This window comes from Aptenodytes patagonicus, chromosome 5 (genome assembly GCF_965638725.1).
Source record: "Aptenodytes patagonicus chromosome 5, bAptPat1.pri.cur, whole genome shotgun sequence".
Taxonomy (NCBI): domain Eukaryota; kingdom Metazoa; phylum Chordata; class Aves; order Sphenisciformes; family Spheniscidae; genus Aptenodytes; species Aptenodytes patagonicus.
The window spans coordinates 67,718,484-67,737,874 of NC_134953.1; the positions used below are offsets into that span (position 1 = coordinate 67,718,484).

A 19,391-nucleotide genomic window follows, 5' to 3' on the forward strand; every position below is an offset into this window, starting at 1 on the left:
TCATGAAAACCCAGACCAACTAAAGAGTTTTAGAAAGTATTTTATTGTTAAATTGTTTACTATATGTATAACAAAAAGTGAAAATATTTACGATGCAGTTCTAATAGCAAAGGCATGACTTTTTCCTGGAAAGAAACAGAGCATCATTCTATTTTCCATGTAAATAATGGACCTCCACTAACATTAGAGGAATTCCAAATATCAAAAAACTGACAAGCTAGACAGCTAGATTTTTTTATCATTGCTGGGTTTTCAGTCTTGAACTCTCTTCCCTCACTGCACTGTAATGTATATTTATAACAGAACATTTGAAAATAATTTCTGACAGATAACTAGTTTTAGGGTTCATGGGACCTAAGCTGTAAGTTAGATAATACACTATCACAAAAAACACAGCTTAGAGGAAAAGCAAGTAAAAAAAATAAATTTTAAAGCAGGTTTTAAAGGTAACAACAGAGCTACTTCATTACAAACCAAACAAGGCTTTCAGATCCTTCTACTACAGTGAGATATTGCAGAGCATCAACTTCCTATGGCCAAGAGTGACATCTATCAAGACATCAAAACAATGAGTGCATTTTCCTCACCTGAAACAGATTTTTCTACTTCCTTGCAAAAAGGTATAAGTTTTTTGAGTGCCCATGGACTCAGCTTCTTCCTCCAAAGAGCAGCACTTTTACCAGGCTTCAAATAGTACTACATCACTACAAAAAGACACTAGCCACAGCACATCATTATTTGATGCGGAAATGAAATTGTTAAGACTTTACATGACCTGTCTATTTAGCTACCGTGGTTCTTGAGGAACAAGGTCTTGATGGGTGACAAAGCTTTTTGTCTTAGTCTCAACCAGTTCACTAACCTGGTGGTCTTCACAGCTTCCTTAGCTTCAGCTACTCAGGTTCCATGAATAAGAATTAAATAAGAGTAAAAAACCCTTTTATTTTAAACAAATGCCTATCATCGTATCTATAATAGTCCACTGCATTTCTTATAAGCACCAAAGCTATGTTGGCTTATGGAGCACAACAGGCAGCTCAGGCAATAAAAATAACATATCAGATAAAAATAAACAACTGCCTCTTCTAGAGACTCTAAGAACCACCTTGACAGGCAGGACAACATTCACGTTCTCTGCGCTGCAAGAAGGCATATGAACTTGCTCAAGAAGTAAGCCAACTTCTTCAAGGCATAAAGTCAGTAACGCATACCCATTCCTCCAATACACACGGATATCACTTGGTTTCCCGAAGCATGCAGTCATGAATATATCCACAATCTTTCTGAGTGTTTTGTAGATGCCTAATGCTAGCCTTGGACAGCACCCCACTGTTACCCTCAAGTGCTCTGTAACAAATACTAAGTAGCAGCAGCTCTCCCCTTCAAGCTAATAATTGATTATGATTATAAAGACAAGTATTCCCACACCAAATCCAGCCACTTCTGATAGAAGACTTCTCTTGGCTCCTTCATTTCTATACTCCTTTTGGACAAGAAATACAGTGCACTGCTGAACTCAGATGCAAATCATCAGCAACATGAACACCTAAATAGTCATAATCTTTCCACTGCCTGCTTAGCTATTCTAATATGCAATATATGAAATCAATGTGGCTAATACACAATATTTGCTCTCACTCTTCACTTGTGACAGGAAATTGAAATCCCACATAGGCAAGCTGAATCATCTAAGCTGCTGATGCAATGCCTACCTACTTATTGATTTACACAAATCGATTTAAACAAATCAGGTTTGTCCATTAATATTCAACTTTGAAGAAGGTGATGTTTTTATTATATCAGGCCAGAGAAGTGCCATATGCCCTTTGGCTATGGCAATAGCCTAATTTTTCTACTATCTAAGCAGCCCATGGCAGAATTGGTCACTTGAATCTATGTCCCTTTTGTCTGCTTCTAGATGAATCTTTTGGCTCAATTCTGTTATTATCTAACAAGCACATTGCAGAACTGGTCACTTGACTCTATTCCCCTTTGCCTGCTTTTAGATGACTCTTTTTTTCAGTCACTTTTCTTCCCCCCCCATACTACTAAACATTACTATGAACATACAAGTGAACTCAGAATGACATGTTGCCAAGCAGCTGCCATTGCTGCCTGATCAAAATACAGAAAGGCAAAAAAGTATGGCTAATGAAGTCAAACAGGAGTAGCTCTGGCATCAACAAGAATCAGCTTATGGAAAGCAGCAAGATATACCTACAGGACATTGAGACGTTTGTTCTTTCTGGCTTCTTTTCTTGCATCCTCAGGAAAAGGACAGAGAAGAAAACAGAGACAGAACGATACACGTCATAGGGAACAGCTCCTTCTTCTGCAGCTATGCTCTGGCTTCTTCACTACCTTTATTTCTCCACAGAGAAGGGGATAAACTTAAGAAATTAAACTCTTGAGGTTGAGTAAGAATGCCTGCTAGCCAACCATACACTCTGGACTCCGGTTCACCATATTAGAAGCTTTACAGGCTAGAACTTGGCATCTTCTTATAAAAAAAAACCACTTATTTTTTGCTCCCTCCCTATAATGAGAAAAAGAGCTAGACAGCAACAAAGAAAGGGAGATGGGAAAAGGAAGTCTGAGGTCTACAAACAGTAACTGAGTTTTTAATGTTAAGTCACATCCACAGCTCGTAATTTAGGAGTCTTTACCAATGTCTTCCTTAAGACTTTCTTTAGCTCCCTTGATGAAACAGGCACAGGACAGAACTGCCCTAAAATCAGCCCTAAACAGCAACGATATCCCAAAACAGGTAGCTAGAAGTATTTATGTAAACAGATGGTTTCTGATGTTCTAGAAGTCAGCAGCACTCCATCCCTCCTTTGATAAAAAGGGCCTACAGAACATATTTGGCTATGTTTAATCTATATTTGCTTTTATGGAATCTGTAATGTGAATATTAAAAACTACACTTTATTGCAAATGCAATTTGCATTGCTAGCGATACGTCCCTTTGATTCCATTTATTTGCTTGAATTTTGGAAATAAACTTCCATCTTCTTCAGATTAAGTTTCATCCCAGTTTGTAGGTTTTGATATGAAGTAAGAAGAAACAGCTTTGAGTGTTGTGAGCTGTTAATCATAGGGTCCATGGCCAGGGGAGCAGAACAGGAGCTGCAACAGAGCTCTGATCAGCAGCCTGAGAGGCAGAGGTGTAGAGAAAGCTCAGAAGCAAAGTATCAACTGAACTCCAAAAGCTTGCTTTTTCACCTATAAACAAAAGGGAAGACTCATGGTAGAAATAACCAAAGAACACCAAACTGTTATGCAGTCTACGTACAGGGCTCATCACAATAGAGGTACTGCCTTTAATAGCACTGATGGCACCTAGAGGGAAAAGAAAAAAAAGAGAAAACGCTTGTTACATATGAAGCGCAGAAGTTCTGATTAGGAAAAAAGAAGATTTCTTCAATTTCCAGGCTTGCCACACAGCAAGGAAAGCATGGTAACAGCTTCTCTGCAGCTGTGGAGGCAAAACAAATCTGACTAGCACTCTGGGGTTTGGCCAGTTTCTCCCTGCTGGTCACTGACTGATTTCCAAAAAAAAAAAACAGGGTGAGAAGTCAGTGGAAAAGGTCCTTTGCCAATCCTTAAAAAAAAAAAAAAAAAATAAAAAATCAAAATATAAAGACAACATGAAAGGGGGGATAAGCTTTCTAACCTAACATTTATAAGTAGTCTTGGACCAATTTGCACGATGTCCTGAATACAGGGAGTAGAAATATCCACACAGGCATAATGTTACAAAACTCTCTCTCACACAACACACCCAACTGTGGTAATACAATCCTCAAAATTGTAAAAGGACAAGTATCAAACAGTAGTGGAGAAGTAACCTTGTCTGTGATCACACTATTTCAGGCTGCTGCCAGAATACTACCTATTTTTTGGTGCACACACTCCAAGAACAACTGGGGGGGGGAAGCACAAAGTGCTACAAGCAAAAGAACTCAGTGTCTTCTGCTCCAACTGAAGCTAGATTTTACATTTCAAATACTTATACATGGAAAAGATATCAGATAGTAGAGAATTTTTACTGCCTGTGCTAGCATAGGCATATTCCACAGCTGAAAGTTGGACATTAGACAAAACAAGCCTTGAAATAAGATGTGGTTTAGTTTCCTAACTGCAGGAATAATGAAACATTGGCAGAGCTTTCCAGAAGAGGTGACAGACACACCATGATCTAAGGCTAAGATGAGATCAATTTTTAAGAGAGATGTTTTAATTTATCTTTCAGGAAAGCTCCACAGCCTGCACAAGTGAGGAAATCACACTGGATAACCACAGTAATCCATTTTGGCTTTGGGACATACCAATCTACAAAGTTTCAAAGACACATGGAGAGAAAGGAATACTTTTGCTACTCTCAGAAAGTTTGTAGCACTACAGTTCCAAATGGCTGTAATAGTTAAATGATTTGATTGTAAGTCAGTTACCTTGTTCAAAGCTCAGGAAATACTTTCTATCCAATGTAGAAATGACAAAATGTACTCTCTGGGCAACACCCAAGATCTCCCTTCTTCAGGCACATCAAAATTGACAGCTGGAGATAGTCTACTGCACTGACTGCCCTATAGAAAGGGCTCCCCCAACACAAAACTAACCTGGACTAAGGTTTTTCACCTTTCTCTATATTATGTACACAGCTTGCCTGTTGGCATCAGCTGAGCATTTCCCATACAACAAACATCCACACAGCAGGGGAGCCTCCAGTTTTAGCAACATTTCCGTCCAACTCTGTCAGCAGCAGCCAAGTTAAACTTTATACAAGACAAAGGGTCCATCTAATCCAAAATCCCGCCTCTACAACTTGCAGTCCCTCTACCAGCCCCTTGAACTGCTTGTTGAGATTCTGCTGTTGTCCCCTTCATCTCTTTATTATCCTACAAAATCACAGTCATGGAATCTTCTCATAAATCCTCTCCTGGCCCTGGCCATCCATAGCAAGAGAGGGAAGCTTGACAGAAGTGAGGGTAAAATGCTGACAAGCATGGGGTCTGTTTCTCTTCCCTCACCCTGTCACATCTCCAAGCAAAGCACCACTGGGCAGCACCCAGTAGTTACCCAGACGTCTTTAGAGCAGAGAACGCTGTTCAGCCATACTCAGTGCTCAGTGTCCTCTATTTTTACTCTTTTGACCTTCAATCTCCATCCCCCTAGACCTTCCACAATACTTCAGCTTTCCTCATATCTGTGTATTCCCCCCCGCTTTCTGAGGAAGATAGGATTCAGATTTGTTAGGGACAGGCTAACACCCATTCCTCATGGAGAAAAACCTATACAAGTAGCAAAGACATTCCCTACAGACAAGTAAAGGGAAGCATCATGCATTTGCCCTGTTCTTATGTTCTCCTAGATGGTAGTTAATTTCAGCTGTTTTCCTCACGTGGATGCAGTCTGCCTATTTAATAATCTTCACTAGATCCCTTCTCCATTACTTCAACTCTGAATGCTTTTTGCATCCTTAGGCAAAAAAAAAAATCATACATGTATTACCTTTTGCGTGAAGATTCTCTTTTTAAGCCTGACTCCTAGCTTAATACTAGAGGAAAGAGTCAGCTGCTGTTTGCTATCTATGCTCTACATACCAACCACGGTCTTGCATACTTCCATCATAACCCCCTTAAGTCATATCTTCTAGACACTGAAGAGTCCTTTAGATGAGAACTTTGACCTTTGACTTCTACCTGAAGTAGAAAATGCTAATAGAAGCACCTCTGACAAATATTGGCTATGATCCATGTGGGATCTTTCACAATAAATATCACAATGTCTTAAACTAATTATGTTTCCATATCATGCTTACAATCTAATGCTTATAATATGCTTCTGGATGAGGGTGACTGTTACTCCTAAGCAACAATAACTTTCATCTCAGCTTTCCATTTTTCTCCTTCAATGCAGTCAGCAAACGTACGACGATTAAGCTGATACTTTACAGAAATCCAAGTGGGCTGTGTTTGACAAAGATGACTCAATGAAACTAAACTATCATGGGGTAAGAAGGACAATTCAGCTATGAATTAATGACTGATTAACAGATAGGAAATAAAAAGTCGGAACAATTGGCCTTCTTCCCAAAATAAGAAGGATCATCAGTGGAGTCCCACCAGTGGACTCCCATTGTTCTGGGTTCAATACCTTCAACATTTTAAAGCAATATCTAGCGAAGAAGCTTAACACTTACATGACAGAGTTTGCTGACAATGCTAAAAGTTATTCAAGGTTGCAAAAGCAAAGGCCAAAGATCTGAAGAAGACCTTAATGATACTGTTTAAGTGGGCTGTAAAATAGCAGATAAGATTAAATGCAGATAAATGTAAAGTGATGCATAGTGTAAAAAAAATCCTAAATTTATATACACAATGACAAATTCTGAACTGGCTATTACCACTTAAAAGAGTGATTGTGGAGTTATAATAGACAGTTCCACGAAAGTGCCAAGTCAATGCTTAAAGACTGTCAAGAAGAAGCAGGTAAAAGATTAAAGAATAAAACCTAATACACTGTGTAAGTTTACAGGGTGTCATACACTGAAATACTGTAGACAGTCCTGGTTATTGTTCCCCAATCCTGTTCCTCTGATCCCTGCATCACTATCTCCAATCAGGAACAGACCTGCAAAAGGTGCAAAGAAAACAGCAAGGACAACGAAAAGGATAGAGTCACTTCTAAAACTCCTCTGGAAAAGTCACAAGCAAGGCATGGTAAATAAAATAAGAAGTTATCAAGCCGTAAGTCACACAGAAGAACATGGATTCTCTTTTTCACCACCTCTTCCAATACAAGAATTAACAAACAAGGCATGAAACAAGCAGGCAGAAAGTTCAAAAACAAACAAAAAGAAGTGTTTTTTCCACACAAGATGTGTTTAAGCCTTACAACACTCAGCCACAGGATGTTGTGGATGCTACAAGCATACATGGCTTCAAATACTGATTGGACAAATTCATAGAAGAAAAAACCCACTGGGGGCACTAAAAACAAATATCACCTCTAGTTCCGGAAACCTGTGAGCCACAAATTACTGGAGGCTGGGAGAGGTATTTCCTCAATATACACTATACTCTTCTCCAAGCATCTGCTTTTGGCAGCTCAGACAGGCAGGATACTGGGCTAGAAGGATCTTTAATGTGACCAAGTACAGTCATTTTTATGTTCTTACATAACTCAAAAAAGCGAAAACATTAATTGTATGTACATGTCAGAACTATAAGCACAGCACATTAAAGGACCAGATTTTCAAAGCCCTAAAGGTCAGTACAGCGATTAACTACTACAGTCACAGTTTGATAAGTACTTTTTCCAACATTAGAGTAGCTTAGTCTCCCCAAACCACAAACTTGTGCAAATGTGGCAAACAAACTGTGAAATCTGAATTTAATTCAGAATGGTTCCCTGCAGCTGTGCACACTGTTGCATTGGTACAGCTGAGGGCATACTACAGGCTTGGAAACAACAAGGCTACTTAAATCAGAAGTGGCCCCAAAGGAAATATTTGTCAAGCTACAAGCTGCATCAGTGGAAATGGAGTATCACATTATCTTTTGCATCTCAGAAGGCCCTTTCCACCACATCCACACTACCAACTCCTGATGTTTAAAGAACTACTGAATTATTGATACTAAAGACAGAAATGCTGTGAGTAGACTTATTTGTCCTGTTCATTAAATTTGTCCAACATATCTATTTATTTCCAGTTGCTTACCGCATTTACAAAACTTCCACCACTTCACATGGAAGACAAAAGGGGAGAGGGGATGAGAGGTTCTCCTTTGAAGTTTGGGAAGCATCTCACACAGGCTGAGTAGAAGCTTTCGTAACTTTAACTGCAAAACTGCTCAAAGACTCCATCACACTGAATACTTGCTAGCACGTAAAGATCTGTTCCTACAAGTCACATCAGGTCTTAGTCAGAGCACCCAAGCTAAAAACAAACTGGCAGTATCTCCCATTAAAAAGCCTTGTCCATCTCAGAAACTGGCATTTCTGAATTTGCAGCCTTTCCTGTTTTGCAATGTTAATGTTGTTTTGGTGAAGCTTCCTGAGTGTTCGATACATTATATGGTACATAGAATGTTCTGTATGTATGATTTGTAAAAAGTTTAGTTCACAACTACCAAGAATGGAAATAATTTCCTCTAATCTCCATGTCAATATCATATACAATATGTCAAAACAGTACAACAAACACCTTGCTATTGCATTTGATAGCTCTACCAACCACTATTTTAATGGACAGTCGGGAAGAAACTAAGTCACCTCTTCGGCTTTTAGATTTAATTTTTTTTTCCTGAATAAGGACATTATGTTCTTTATTTGTTTCAGGAAGCGATAAGCATCAAAAGCAGCAGCACCTCTTAACCACCTGGCTTAACGAGGCACTAGAGAATAAAATAAAAAATAAAAAAATAGAGCTCTCTTCTTCCAGGGCCCAGTCTGAGAAATCTATATTCAAGAGATATCCACTAGTCAAAGCCACAATACAAGTCTCCTATAATTGAAGGCAATGTAATGCAGCTTTTCTAGAAAAACCTAAGAAATTATAAAAAAAAGAGTAAATCTGTGCAGCTGCAACCATGACGTAAACTTAAGACACCTTTTTGACAAGAAAAGTCAAAAAACCTAGTTTTTCACTTTGCTCCTGAAAATGGCAAAGCAAAGCAATGAATTACTGCATCCTGGGAGTCTTCATACTTGTGATACTTTCTCCTTCTCTTTAAAAAAAAAAAAAAAAGCATTAGCTGCCATCTACATTTTTAAACTGCCGAGTCTCATCCCCCATTTTTCTCTCCTGTAAAACTAGGAATATCAAAATACACCAAAACAAAGTTTAAGATCTCTTGGGTCTCTCATCCCTGTAACCCTAAGTAGCAATCAGTAGATCCTTTTTTCGTGGGGGTGAAAAACATAAAAGTGGACACACTGAACTTACGCACTCTCACTTTTAATAAGCCTATGCATTTTCAAATATCTGCAAAGGTATGTTTCCCAAATAAACACTTCTTGCATTAAGAATTAAGACTTAAAAAATGCTGGAAAATGCATCATAATTAACGTCACAATTAGGAGTGACCTACAGAAGGTTACTAGCAAGAAGTGTTCTGTACTTATTAATACCAGCAAGCATATAACACAAGCTAGATTTCACTGCATCCTCCCTCGCTTCTTCATCGGCATGCAGGCAGGACTTGTGGCACCACGACGACTCCCCCACCACTCACTCAACGCCATGCCGTCAGAACACTGACAAACCACCACTCCATTTCTGACCACCAAATCTATTCTTCCCTCTTCTGGGGACATCTACCTGAAGAAGCGTACGTAACGTGAGAGGATGCTCGGAGGATGCAGTCTCAACAAGCGCCGCTGCACGCAGCGCGGCACGCAGCCTCCTCCCGCGCCGACCCCTCCCCTCTCCCCGACCCTCGGCCTCCAGCCACCCCCCGGCCACCCTCCCCCCGCCGGAGCCGTGGAAACCGCCGCCCCGGCCAGGCGCACCCCTGCCCCGCGACTGCGGCAGCCGCAGCCCGGGCGGGCGCGGAGGGCGGCACCGCCGGGCGCCCCCGCCCGCCACGGTCCCCTGCCACGCGGGGCGCGCGTCTCCATGCCAACGGCCGCCACCGGCCCGGCAGGGCCCCCCCCGGCCCCACGCCCCGGCTTTACCCTCTCCAGCACCTCCCGGCAAGGCGCCCCCGCGGCCCTGGCGTCCTCCGGCTCCTTCCTGCCGCCGCCCCCCAGCAGGGTGGCTCTCCGCTCCGCCGCGCTGGCGGCCACCGCCCGCCCGGGCTCCCTCCGCGGCGGCGGCGCCGCCGCTTTGTCCCCCCGGGAGCGGCCCTTCCTCATCGCGGCGGCTTCTCCTCAGCGCCGGCTGCGGCACGACTCGGGCCCCCGCGGCGCGGAGCCGGCCATGGCCGGCGGGAGTCACGGAGAGCCGGGGCGGCGCCGCCGCCACCGTCGCCGCCACCACCTGCGCGCGGGGCGGAGGGACATGCCCGCCCGCCGCCACCGCTCCCGCCGCCCGCCTGTCAGGGAGCGCGGGCGCAGCGGCTGCCGCGGCGCCGCCCCCCCACCGCGCGCCCGCTCGCCCGCCGCTGCCTATCGCGAGAGCAGCGGCCTCGCGGCGGGGAAGAGGCGCGAGACTTGGGGGGAGGGAAGGAGGGGAGCGCGCGAGACTTGTCACGAGGGGCGGGCGGGAGGTGCGAGGCGGGAAAAGGCGCGGGGCACCCTGGGAAGGCGGCGGGCGCCCCTGTGGGGATGTGGCCCAGGCCGGCGGGCAGCAGGGCACCGCGCTGCACCGCACGCTGCCCCCATCAGCCCTGCACGGCTCCTTGCACCGCTGCCGATGAGAACGCTCAGGGAAAGGAGGAATAAGCTGGGGGGGACCACACCAGCCTGGCAGCTTGGCTCCAGGTAGGGCTGCCCAGGCAAGTGATGCCTTTGGGCTGCAGAGGCTCTGCTTCCATGCTGGGAGAGGAGGAACAGGGCTGCTTCGTTGCAGTTGCAAAAGGAGGCTCAGAGGTGTAAACTGAGGATGCACGATGCAGTAGTGTCTCCCGGGGGCGAGGGCAGTGTTTCTGCCCCCATCATCGTGATCCAGGATCAGCTCAGGTGTCCAGCACCAACCAGCTTCTGCGTCAATAAACTCTCAATTGCCCTTGAAAATGAGCACAGGACCTTTCCTGTGGTGCCACCAGTAGTAGGTAGCATTTGAGAAAACGCCACGCTTTGTTCCAAGAGGCCTGCCAGCTCCTCCAACGTGACATGGTGGGAACCAAGCCCCAGCCCCACACAGTGCTTGGGTGACTGGAGCATCTCTGGGCAGCCCCCAGCCCTCTGCAGGAACACCAAGCTGGCAAGCTGCAGGAAAACTTTTACCAGCTGTGCCATCAAGTGCTACAGCCCACTTGTTTATGGAGCAGATTAAGATGTAGTTCACTGTCTTCTCGGTAGAAAAGACAAACCTACAGAGATTCATTACCTCAAGGAGTAATCCCAGCATATATCATCATCTTGTGTTTCATCTCAATAATTCACACCCTCTCAACATTTTTGTCTTTGCAAATTATTTCCCGAGGGTATAAGTTACCAGTTTCTGCATTCATTTTTCACAAAAGCAATATAGAAGTTGTCTTTTTTTTTCACTATTCCATAGTCAGGAACCTTGCTACTGCTGCAGAAAAAACAATTCTTTCTCCCTTTTAACCAAGCTGAAAAGGCTCAAACATCTTCAACCAGAAGTCTGATTTTATAAATTTTTTATTCATTTTGTACAAAGACAACAAAAATACACTTTCAAACGATTTATTGATGTAGATGAGTGGGAGCATTTTTAAATAATTATTAAGAATATTTAAATTATTGCTGAAAACTATTTCAGGATGCTGGATTAGTCACAGAGATCTTTTTCCATTGTAATTGTATATGATAGAGATGGACAACCATGTGGAATTTCCCAGCTGGGAATCCTGCCCTAACTAAACATAAATAATGCAAATTTATGGAATCTTGGCATCCGTGATAATGTGAGTCTATTAGGATGGCATGGTGCCTCGTCATAATTTGGCTGGATCTTTGTCCTGTTGCAACATAGATGCCAATTAGTTATTTGTTGGTTATGGCCTGTGGGCCACCTTGCACTGGCTCACACCTGTTTGCTTCATGTGCCAAAAAAGAATTCACGAATATGGGAAGAAAAGTCACAATGAGAATTTGAATAACACTACCTGCCTTTGAAACATACTAAAAACAAATCTTCAGTTGTTAGTTTTAGATAGAATTGGAAATAATTGCATTCCAGTTCAGTATTTTACTCAAAACAATTTTAAAATCTTTTTGATCACTCCAAATCAAAAAGCTGTTTGGGGGTTAATAGGACATTTTACTTGTGAAAAGATAGTGTTCGGTTTGCTTCTGGATTATTTCCTTCTTTGTTTAATCTCCGTTTAGTATTTTGGACTCAAGATGTCTTTCCAATATTTTTGAAACAAAAGAACAGTGAGGTTTCATGTTGAAGGAATAGGAAAAATACTCCTCATTTTACTGATTCTCCCGTATTTTTTCCATTTAAACTCATCACTAAACATGACCTGAATCTACAGGCCAATCTGAGTGACCTGATTTTTCTTTTCCGTATGAGCTAGTTTTCTGAACTTTTTTGTTCCAACTTTAAATAAAAGTGAATGAATCATGAGAGGCTTGGCAGGGAAAAGAGGTGCAGATGAATGAGGCAGAGCATGGTGTGATGCCACACCTATGCTCACGGTGTTTGTCTCCAGAAATATTCTGTCACATCCAAAAAAGAAAGAAGAGTAATTAATAAAGGCTTATAAAGGGACTGATTCTTATGTTATCCAGACTGACTAACACAGAGCAAAAGCAGGGGACCACAGAGAGCCTGTGTAGTTCACTTACTGATACTCAGCTAATACTCGGTTAATTCTGTTTCTCTTTGCAGTTCCTGATACTTCCTTTCCCTGGCTTCCACCTTCCATTTTCTCCGTATAAAGAAGGTCTCAGCCCTTCTGATTCAGAACGTAGCTGGAACGATGCTATCCAGGAAGAGTTCCCTTCCATTCTTTTCTAGCTGGTTTAAAGGGACTTCGGTAAGGCAGAACACAGAGTCTAGTCCAGCTTATTCCATAATGTTTTCTGAAATGACATAAGTCCATCTGCAGCATTTTTATGACTGCTGAGCGCATAGCTACAGCAATAATTCCTGGAGCTGGAATAGAGATATACAGCTTGAAGCAGTGAGGTTAAAACCTCTTTATTCCAAACAGAATAGAAAATGCTACATAGTAGATGTTATTAGGATGCTGCTGAGCAAGAGAATTTCCTCTACAAAATGAAATACTTAACTTAATCATGTGAATTCCTATTAAATTTGAACATTTAGCAAAACCAGTGCAGCACAAAACCCAGCTGATCACCTATTTTCACTGTTTCCAAGGCAGAACTGCATCACTAATGCCACCAAACAAGTATATTACTAAGGCTTGTCATTTGTCATTCTGCTCACACTATACACATAATCTTCACTCTCGGTATTTCTGCTCTGTATGAGACGGAGGAAATGGCTTTAGTTGTTCTGCACGTTAAGCTGTCACGCACCTTCTGTTAGTGACCCAGTTCTAATGGTATTCACAGAGAAGTTTAGTCTTTACACTGGAATACTAATGCTTGGCAATTGGCCATATGCAGTCAGCCCTGAAGATGGCACGGTACTTTGGGATGTTGTACTATACCAGCATAGAATGTCAGTAATGACAAGTAATTATACAGGGTGCACGTCATGGCCATGACTCCTGGCTATTTCCCAAACTTCACCTCTGTGACAGCATTCTTTTTTCAAGAATCACAAAAAGACCCAGCGTGACACAACTGAAGAATACCAGTTATGAACAAAATAAAAAATAAGGGTAAAAAAGGAGTTACATGAACTGCAGGAATAGTGAGACTTGCTAGGAAAAGCTTTGACTAAGACTAATCAATTACTCTTTATAGAATGATGTACCATTTTGTTCAGCAAAAAGCAAGATGCCATCCCAGCTCTGCCAGGCTAGCCAAGCAATGCATGCTGTCTGCACAGCTGAGAACTGCAGCCACAGAGTACAGCTCCCACCACCACCCCTAAGCTCCAGGGAAATGGTAAGAAATACAGGATTTTCCAAAAGAATGCAGGAGAATTAGTAAGTCTGGGACCTTGACACAATCTAGGCAAAATTTACTCATGATCTGAATCTAGTGAGGTCTGCTATTAGAGAAGTTCTACATTAGACATTTGTGTAGTTAATAAAAATACTCATAGTTACATGAGGACTTTTTACAGGAAGGATATAAACACTCGTGTTTCAGGGCACAAGCTAACCACTGAATTAAGGAGGATTAGGAAGAAATTTCTTACAGGCAGGTTATTCCATAAGAGTATATTAAACAGTATATTATTCCAGTGCATCTTCACTGGAAACTACTACTCTTAGTCAGTCTCAGGGACAGAATAATGAAGTAAACCCACTGACAACCTGGTCTAGGATGGCAATTACTAGATCTATATATAACAGAAGTCCAGTCCTAACTGGATATGATTTGCTTTCCAATTGTTATTTTCCTTCTTTATATACCATGAAGGACATTTATCCTTGTTTGCAGTGGTGCAGTATGTCAAAGTGACAGCTTTGCACTGCTGTAACCTTGTTCTAGATATCATATTTACATCTGATAAGGAAGTAGAAGATGTAAATATGCAAATATATATCAGGAGTTAAAAGTACGGCTGTGAGGTTTAGGGATAGCTTAGTGCGATAGCTAAATTAACAGCACTTCTTAGCAATAAAAGCTCATCAAACACATTATAGCTTTAAAGAGACAGAAAGAGACCAGTAAATATGCTGCTTTCACTGTCAGCTTGGACTTGATTGCACAGCAATTGCCACAGTTGAGCTGTTACCCCTAGGTTTTAACACAGTACAAACTACATATGCATATAAATATATATATTTGTGTGTATTTCTGAAAGGTCCAGAAAGGGAAGCACGTGGGGAATGGAGAGATGCTGGCCAGCAGGAGTAGCATCAGATCCTAACTGTTGTCACCCTCTCTTTGGGCACCCAGAGATGAGTTTTAAGGAGGGCTAGGGCAAAGTTTATACATAGTTTTACTGCCACTTATAGAAATGCTTCCCAAATATGAGATGACAAATACAAGAAAGCAAGCCATGGAAATCCAACAGGTGTACAGTGGAGGCTGGCATCGGGACACTGCAAGAGACTTAACGTGTCTGTATTGAAAGAGAACAGACAGAAAGGGCGTAGATAAACTGAAAAGGGAGTTGGAAGTGAAAGCAGTTTTTGATTGATACAACAGAGAGGGGAGCCGTTTGAGGGATGCAGAAAGAGAGGGGACAATGTAAAGAAAGGTGTTGTGGAAAAATACCTTTTCTATGAGTGTTGTGGTCAATTTTCTAACCACGGATGCATCACAGGGCAATGAGTCAAGATATCTAGAACTAATATGACATGTATGGGAGTCATTCCTTAGAGATGTCTGCAGAACCACTACATGGACCTCAACTGTGTCCTCCTTAAAATTCATCCCTGCTGTGATACAAACAGGAAAAAGCTCAGCAGTGATTAATCTGGTGGTTTCCAGTCACTGCCTTTTAATATGTTGACCAGTATGATCTCACTGTTACCTTGTGCTTGCATTATTTGTTTTCTTTATAGACGTGTCAGCTCTTAATTTTTATTACAAGGTGTTCAACATAACAATTAAACCAGAATGCTAACACAATGGGGCTTAGAGGTTGGCAGTTCTGACTGAAAGTACTGCCAGTCCTACCCTCCCCTATTTGTCTCTCTCATTGTAATATACCACCCTTTTCCTCACAGCAACACAACTCTTCTACAGCTGTGCTATAAACTGAAATTTGAAATTGATTTGGCTAGAAACACTGGAGGCAGGGGGAAGTGCTGGATTTCTTTTTGCTGGATCAGTTCCCCCATCTGGTTTGGTGTACGATGCCATCTGGGTTGCGCCAGCACAGTGGAGGGAAAGGGGCAGTACAGGATCAGGGCAGAAAAGGGGGCTGTGGGACATGGCCATCCATAATCCAGTATTGGCACCAAATAATTTAGAACACTACATCACAACTTTATGCAGGGACATCTAGGTATTACCTCTATACAAATAATAAATACCCATAATAAAAGTGTAAGTTAAAAAAAAATAGTATTCATACTCCCCTAAAAAGAAATTCATCATTCTACAATCATAAGTGATTGTAGAAAATTCAATCAAATATTAATAGTCTAAATTAGAAACAAGATTGCAGTTGGTTAATTCTGGAGTATAGGTCAAGCTGAACCCAGATTTTCTTTGTCACTTGTGAAAGCCCACATCACACCACACGGTCAGTAGCTATCCAAACCAAAGCCTGTTCTTTGTAGAAAAAATAACAATAATTGTTAGTGGTTCAAGGAACCTTACAGTAACAGACTAGCAGAATGTGAAAGGCAAATGAAAGACTAGGGCAAAGGAAAAGCATTCAGTTATGCTTTCAAGAGGTGCTTTCAACTCAGTAATAAGCTACAATAAGTAGATTTTTGTCCCCTTTAATTTTGAAAAAACTAACATGGGGCTTAAAATAACATTTTTACAATGATAATTTTGTTGTTTGGGTTGTGATTGCTTTTTAAACCTACTATTCATTAAAATATCTGCCTTTTTTTTCCCCCCACTGACTCACTCTCTTGGTTATATAAAATTACTGGTGCTTTTGTCATTCCTGTGCCCGGTTGGAGAACTAGCTCAGCAACATTTGTGTACTCAAATAAAGCAAGTAAGCCTTACTTTGTGCCACGAGGTATTCCTTACACAGGCAAAATAAAAGGAGAAATCCCAGCCCCACCAAAGTGTACAGAAAGAAATCACACCTTAAATTCAGTAGCGTTAAGATTTGACCTCTTCTTTTTTTTTTCCAGAGTCAGGAGTGCCAGACTGAGTCCATCTGGAGTGTCTCCTTTGGCATCCAGCTTGACTTGTGACATGATAGATTCAGCAGAGACTTGTGAATACGAACTCTTGGTTCTGAAGTCTAACATAATGAAAGTCAAGAATATATACTTAACTAATCATGAAATAATGTGCCCTTGTTGCAACTTTAAATGCAGTTCTGCAAAGGAGCTTCAGGAATGACATTAAATTAGATAACAACCTGTGCTCCTAATTACAGTTCTTGTTACAGTTAACGAGAAAAACACTTCCGACTTCTGAGCATGCAGGCTCACACTGAGATATGAGGAACAAACAGATTAATTTCATTAGCACACATTGCCATCTATAATAAAGCTGTAACAGGCCAAATGCTCTAATTTATGTTCCTGAAGCTGTGTCCCTCCAGTCACACTGTTGTTACACTTTCTGGATGCCAAGAAGGGAAATGGATCTGGCAGTTGTCACTGGTTGGACGTGCAAACAATTTTTCCCTTAACCACATCGGCTTTGCAGAGTTACCAAGAATATAAAACCGTAAAAGCTTACTTCAGTCATTAAAGAGATCTGACTCACAAAAAAGGAATCGCTATGTTGAGTTAGGAGATGTCAGTTGACATAGTTACTAAGCTGATTGCCAGAAGCTGAGAAGTTAGCAACTAGGTTTATTTTTTAAACATTTTTTTCCCCTAATTTTCTGCTAATGGCTCTTGCCAGAAGGAAGTTGCTCAGGTAGATGGCTCTTGAGACCTAGTATAGCAGTGTTTGTGGTTTTGGAATAGATGCATACTTTTACTAGCATCATAGGTCACTATCAATTAGATCATCAGATAATAATAATAAAAATAACTTAATGTTGTGGTGCCAGAATTGGTGTCTGTGGCAATATCTTAACATCATGCATGCTTTAACTCTAGCTCTTGAAGGGCTAGAGTTAAAGGGAACTGATATTAAAGTTAAAATTACGTGGCAGTAGGAGTCTTAAAAGCCCAAGAACATCACTGAGTACTTGAAAATAAGTTCAATTTTAACAAATAAAGAGAAATGACCCATTCAAGTATGGGAAGGGGTAAGAAACTTCCTTTAACGAGTTTCTCAGTGTAAGACATTACACAAAATAACTAGTCAGAGAACACAGAAAAAAGAATCAAGATTCACTTCTCAGGTGATGCAGATGTATAGCTGAGATCTCTAAAACCTCCTTAGCCTGAGCCTGCTTACATGTATTGCTAACCAAAGCCAAGTCTGAGAAATCACAAACATATGACAATTTTCCTTCCTGCTGCTAGAAACTCTGCCTAATCTCCCAGCAAGTGGTCCCATTTGGCTCATACTCAAAGCCTGAAAGAGATCCCAGTTTCCTATAGCTTAATATAATTTGTATGTCAATTCAGTGAACAGAGGCATTACAAGAAACCTCCTGGCATCCTTGCACCTTTCCAAGCGTGCATACCTTTTATGCAAACCGAGCAGTAAGGCACAGAGCATGTACTATTTCTGTGCTTTTTACCAGGCTGGCTAGCCCATCCACTCATCACAATGTTGAAAATGAGTGTTCATATTATACAGTGGTCTTTATTTTGTATGAATACACAGATCCAAGTGCCGAGCAGTGTGCACGAATCCTTTAAATTACAAATCGGCAAGGAGCTCCATTAATTTCAGCCAACACGAGATCAAGCCACGTGAGGTGAAAGCATGGGTAATAAGCCATTAGATTTACTTCAGTTTCTCCTGTAGTTACTTTATGCCTTTTTAAACTTGCCTTAATTAAATTCATTCTTTAAACTTGTCTTAATTAAATTAATTCTGGAACATAAAAATCACTCAGTTTCCACTGATCTGGAAATGGCTCTTTTTAGGCCAGCAACACTTTTGCCTTGAGGCATTTACTAGAGCTAGGATAGGAATCAGTGCTTGTAGCTTATAGAGATTGTTTTAGTATCATGCTCAGTGAGTTTGCTCAATGAGGTTCATACCACACCTCCACTGTGCCAATGTTTGTTTTTTCAAGAAAAAAAGATTTGTAAATAATGGCCACAGAGTGTTATCTGACAAACCAGTGTTCTGTTTTAAACACAAAAACAACAGATGCTACTTTCCTTATGCATCTAAATAATTGCAAGGTAGTGAGTGGTACTGCTCTTTACAGTACTCAACGAGATTTGATCTATGAAAGTAAGTGCAACTACTTGTAATCACCATGTCTACCTTATGCAATGGTTTATGTTCAGATGCAGAATCCTCTTTGCAGAAAGCAGATCTCAAAAGGAAATCCAGTCAGGAATCACTATCAATGGTACAAGCAACAGTTCCTTGTAGTGCTTATGACACTGGTTGAAGAGTATGTATGAGGCAGGTAGAGCAACCAGAGCAAACGGCAGCAGGTTTTAAAGGGATCTTGTGAACAAAGAGCGAAGACCTGGGAATCAGGAGATGTGGCTTCTGTTCCAGGGGCTGCAGTAAAATTACTGTGTAAGCCAAGGCAAGCCATAGTCAAAATTAAGCCAGTCAGGCTGAAATACGAAGCGTTGTTTTTAATGTCTCTAATTCAGTGAAGTCCTAATCTGTGATAAAAGCCCCATGAAATGTTGTAGAAATTATTCTAATAATTACTAATAAAAGGAACAATTGAAAAATCAGGCGGGGGGGTAGTTGTATTTGGTATACAGGAGAGCTGTTGTTTTTCTAATTCTAACCTATGTTTTTACTTTCCTCTTTATCATCTCGACATTTGAAAGCAATAAAAGGACATTATGTGCTGGTCATTGCATCTGCTTTTGAGATAAATCTATGTTAGCACTCCAAAGGTCAAGGAACTCTTCCAGGGCAAACAAATTCTGGAGCACTGATGCCAGATGGTGTGTATATAAACTGGAAAA

General features: G+C 41.4%; 1 protein-coding gene across 10 annotated transcripts in view; it reads right to left on the reverse strand.

The window, feature by feature from the left end:
- Positions 1 to 9,890, reverse strand: part of MAST2 (microtubule associated serine/threonine kinase 2) — a 196,375-nt gene extending 186,485 nt beyond the window's left edge. For 6 of the 10 annotated variants that reach the window (XM_076340294.1, XM_076340292.1, XM_076340291.1 and 3 more), the window contains exon 1: positions 9,685 to 9,890. In XM_076340294.1, coding sequence (XP_076196409.1) covers positions 9,685 to 9,864 — 180 coding nt within the window. In that variant the 5' untranslated portion in view covers positions 9,865 to 9,890. The remainder of the gene's footprint in view (positions 1 to 9,684) is intronic. The other 4 variants (XM_076340298.1, XM_076340297.1, XM_076340295.1 and 1 more) reach the window with 2 other exon arrangements.
- Between the last annotated feature and the right edge of the window lie 9,501 nt (positions 9,891 to 19,391).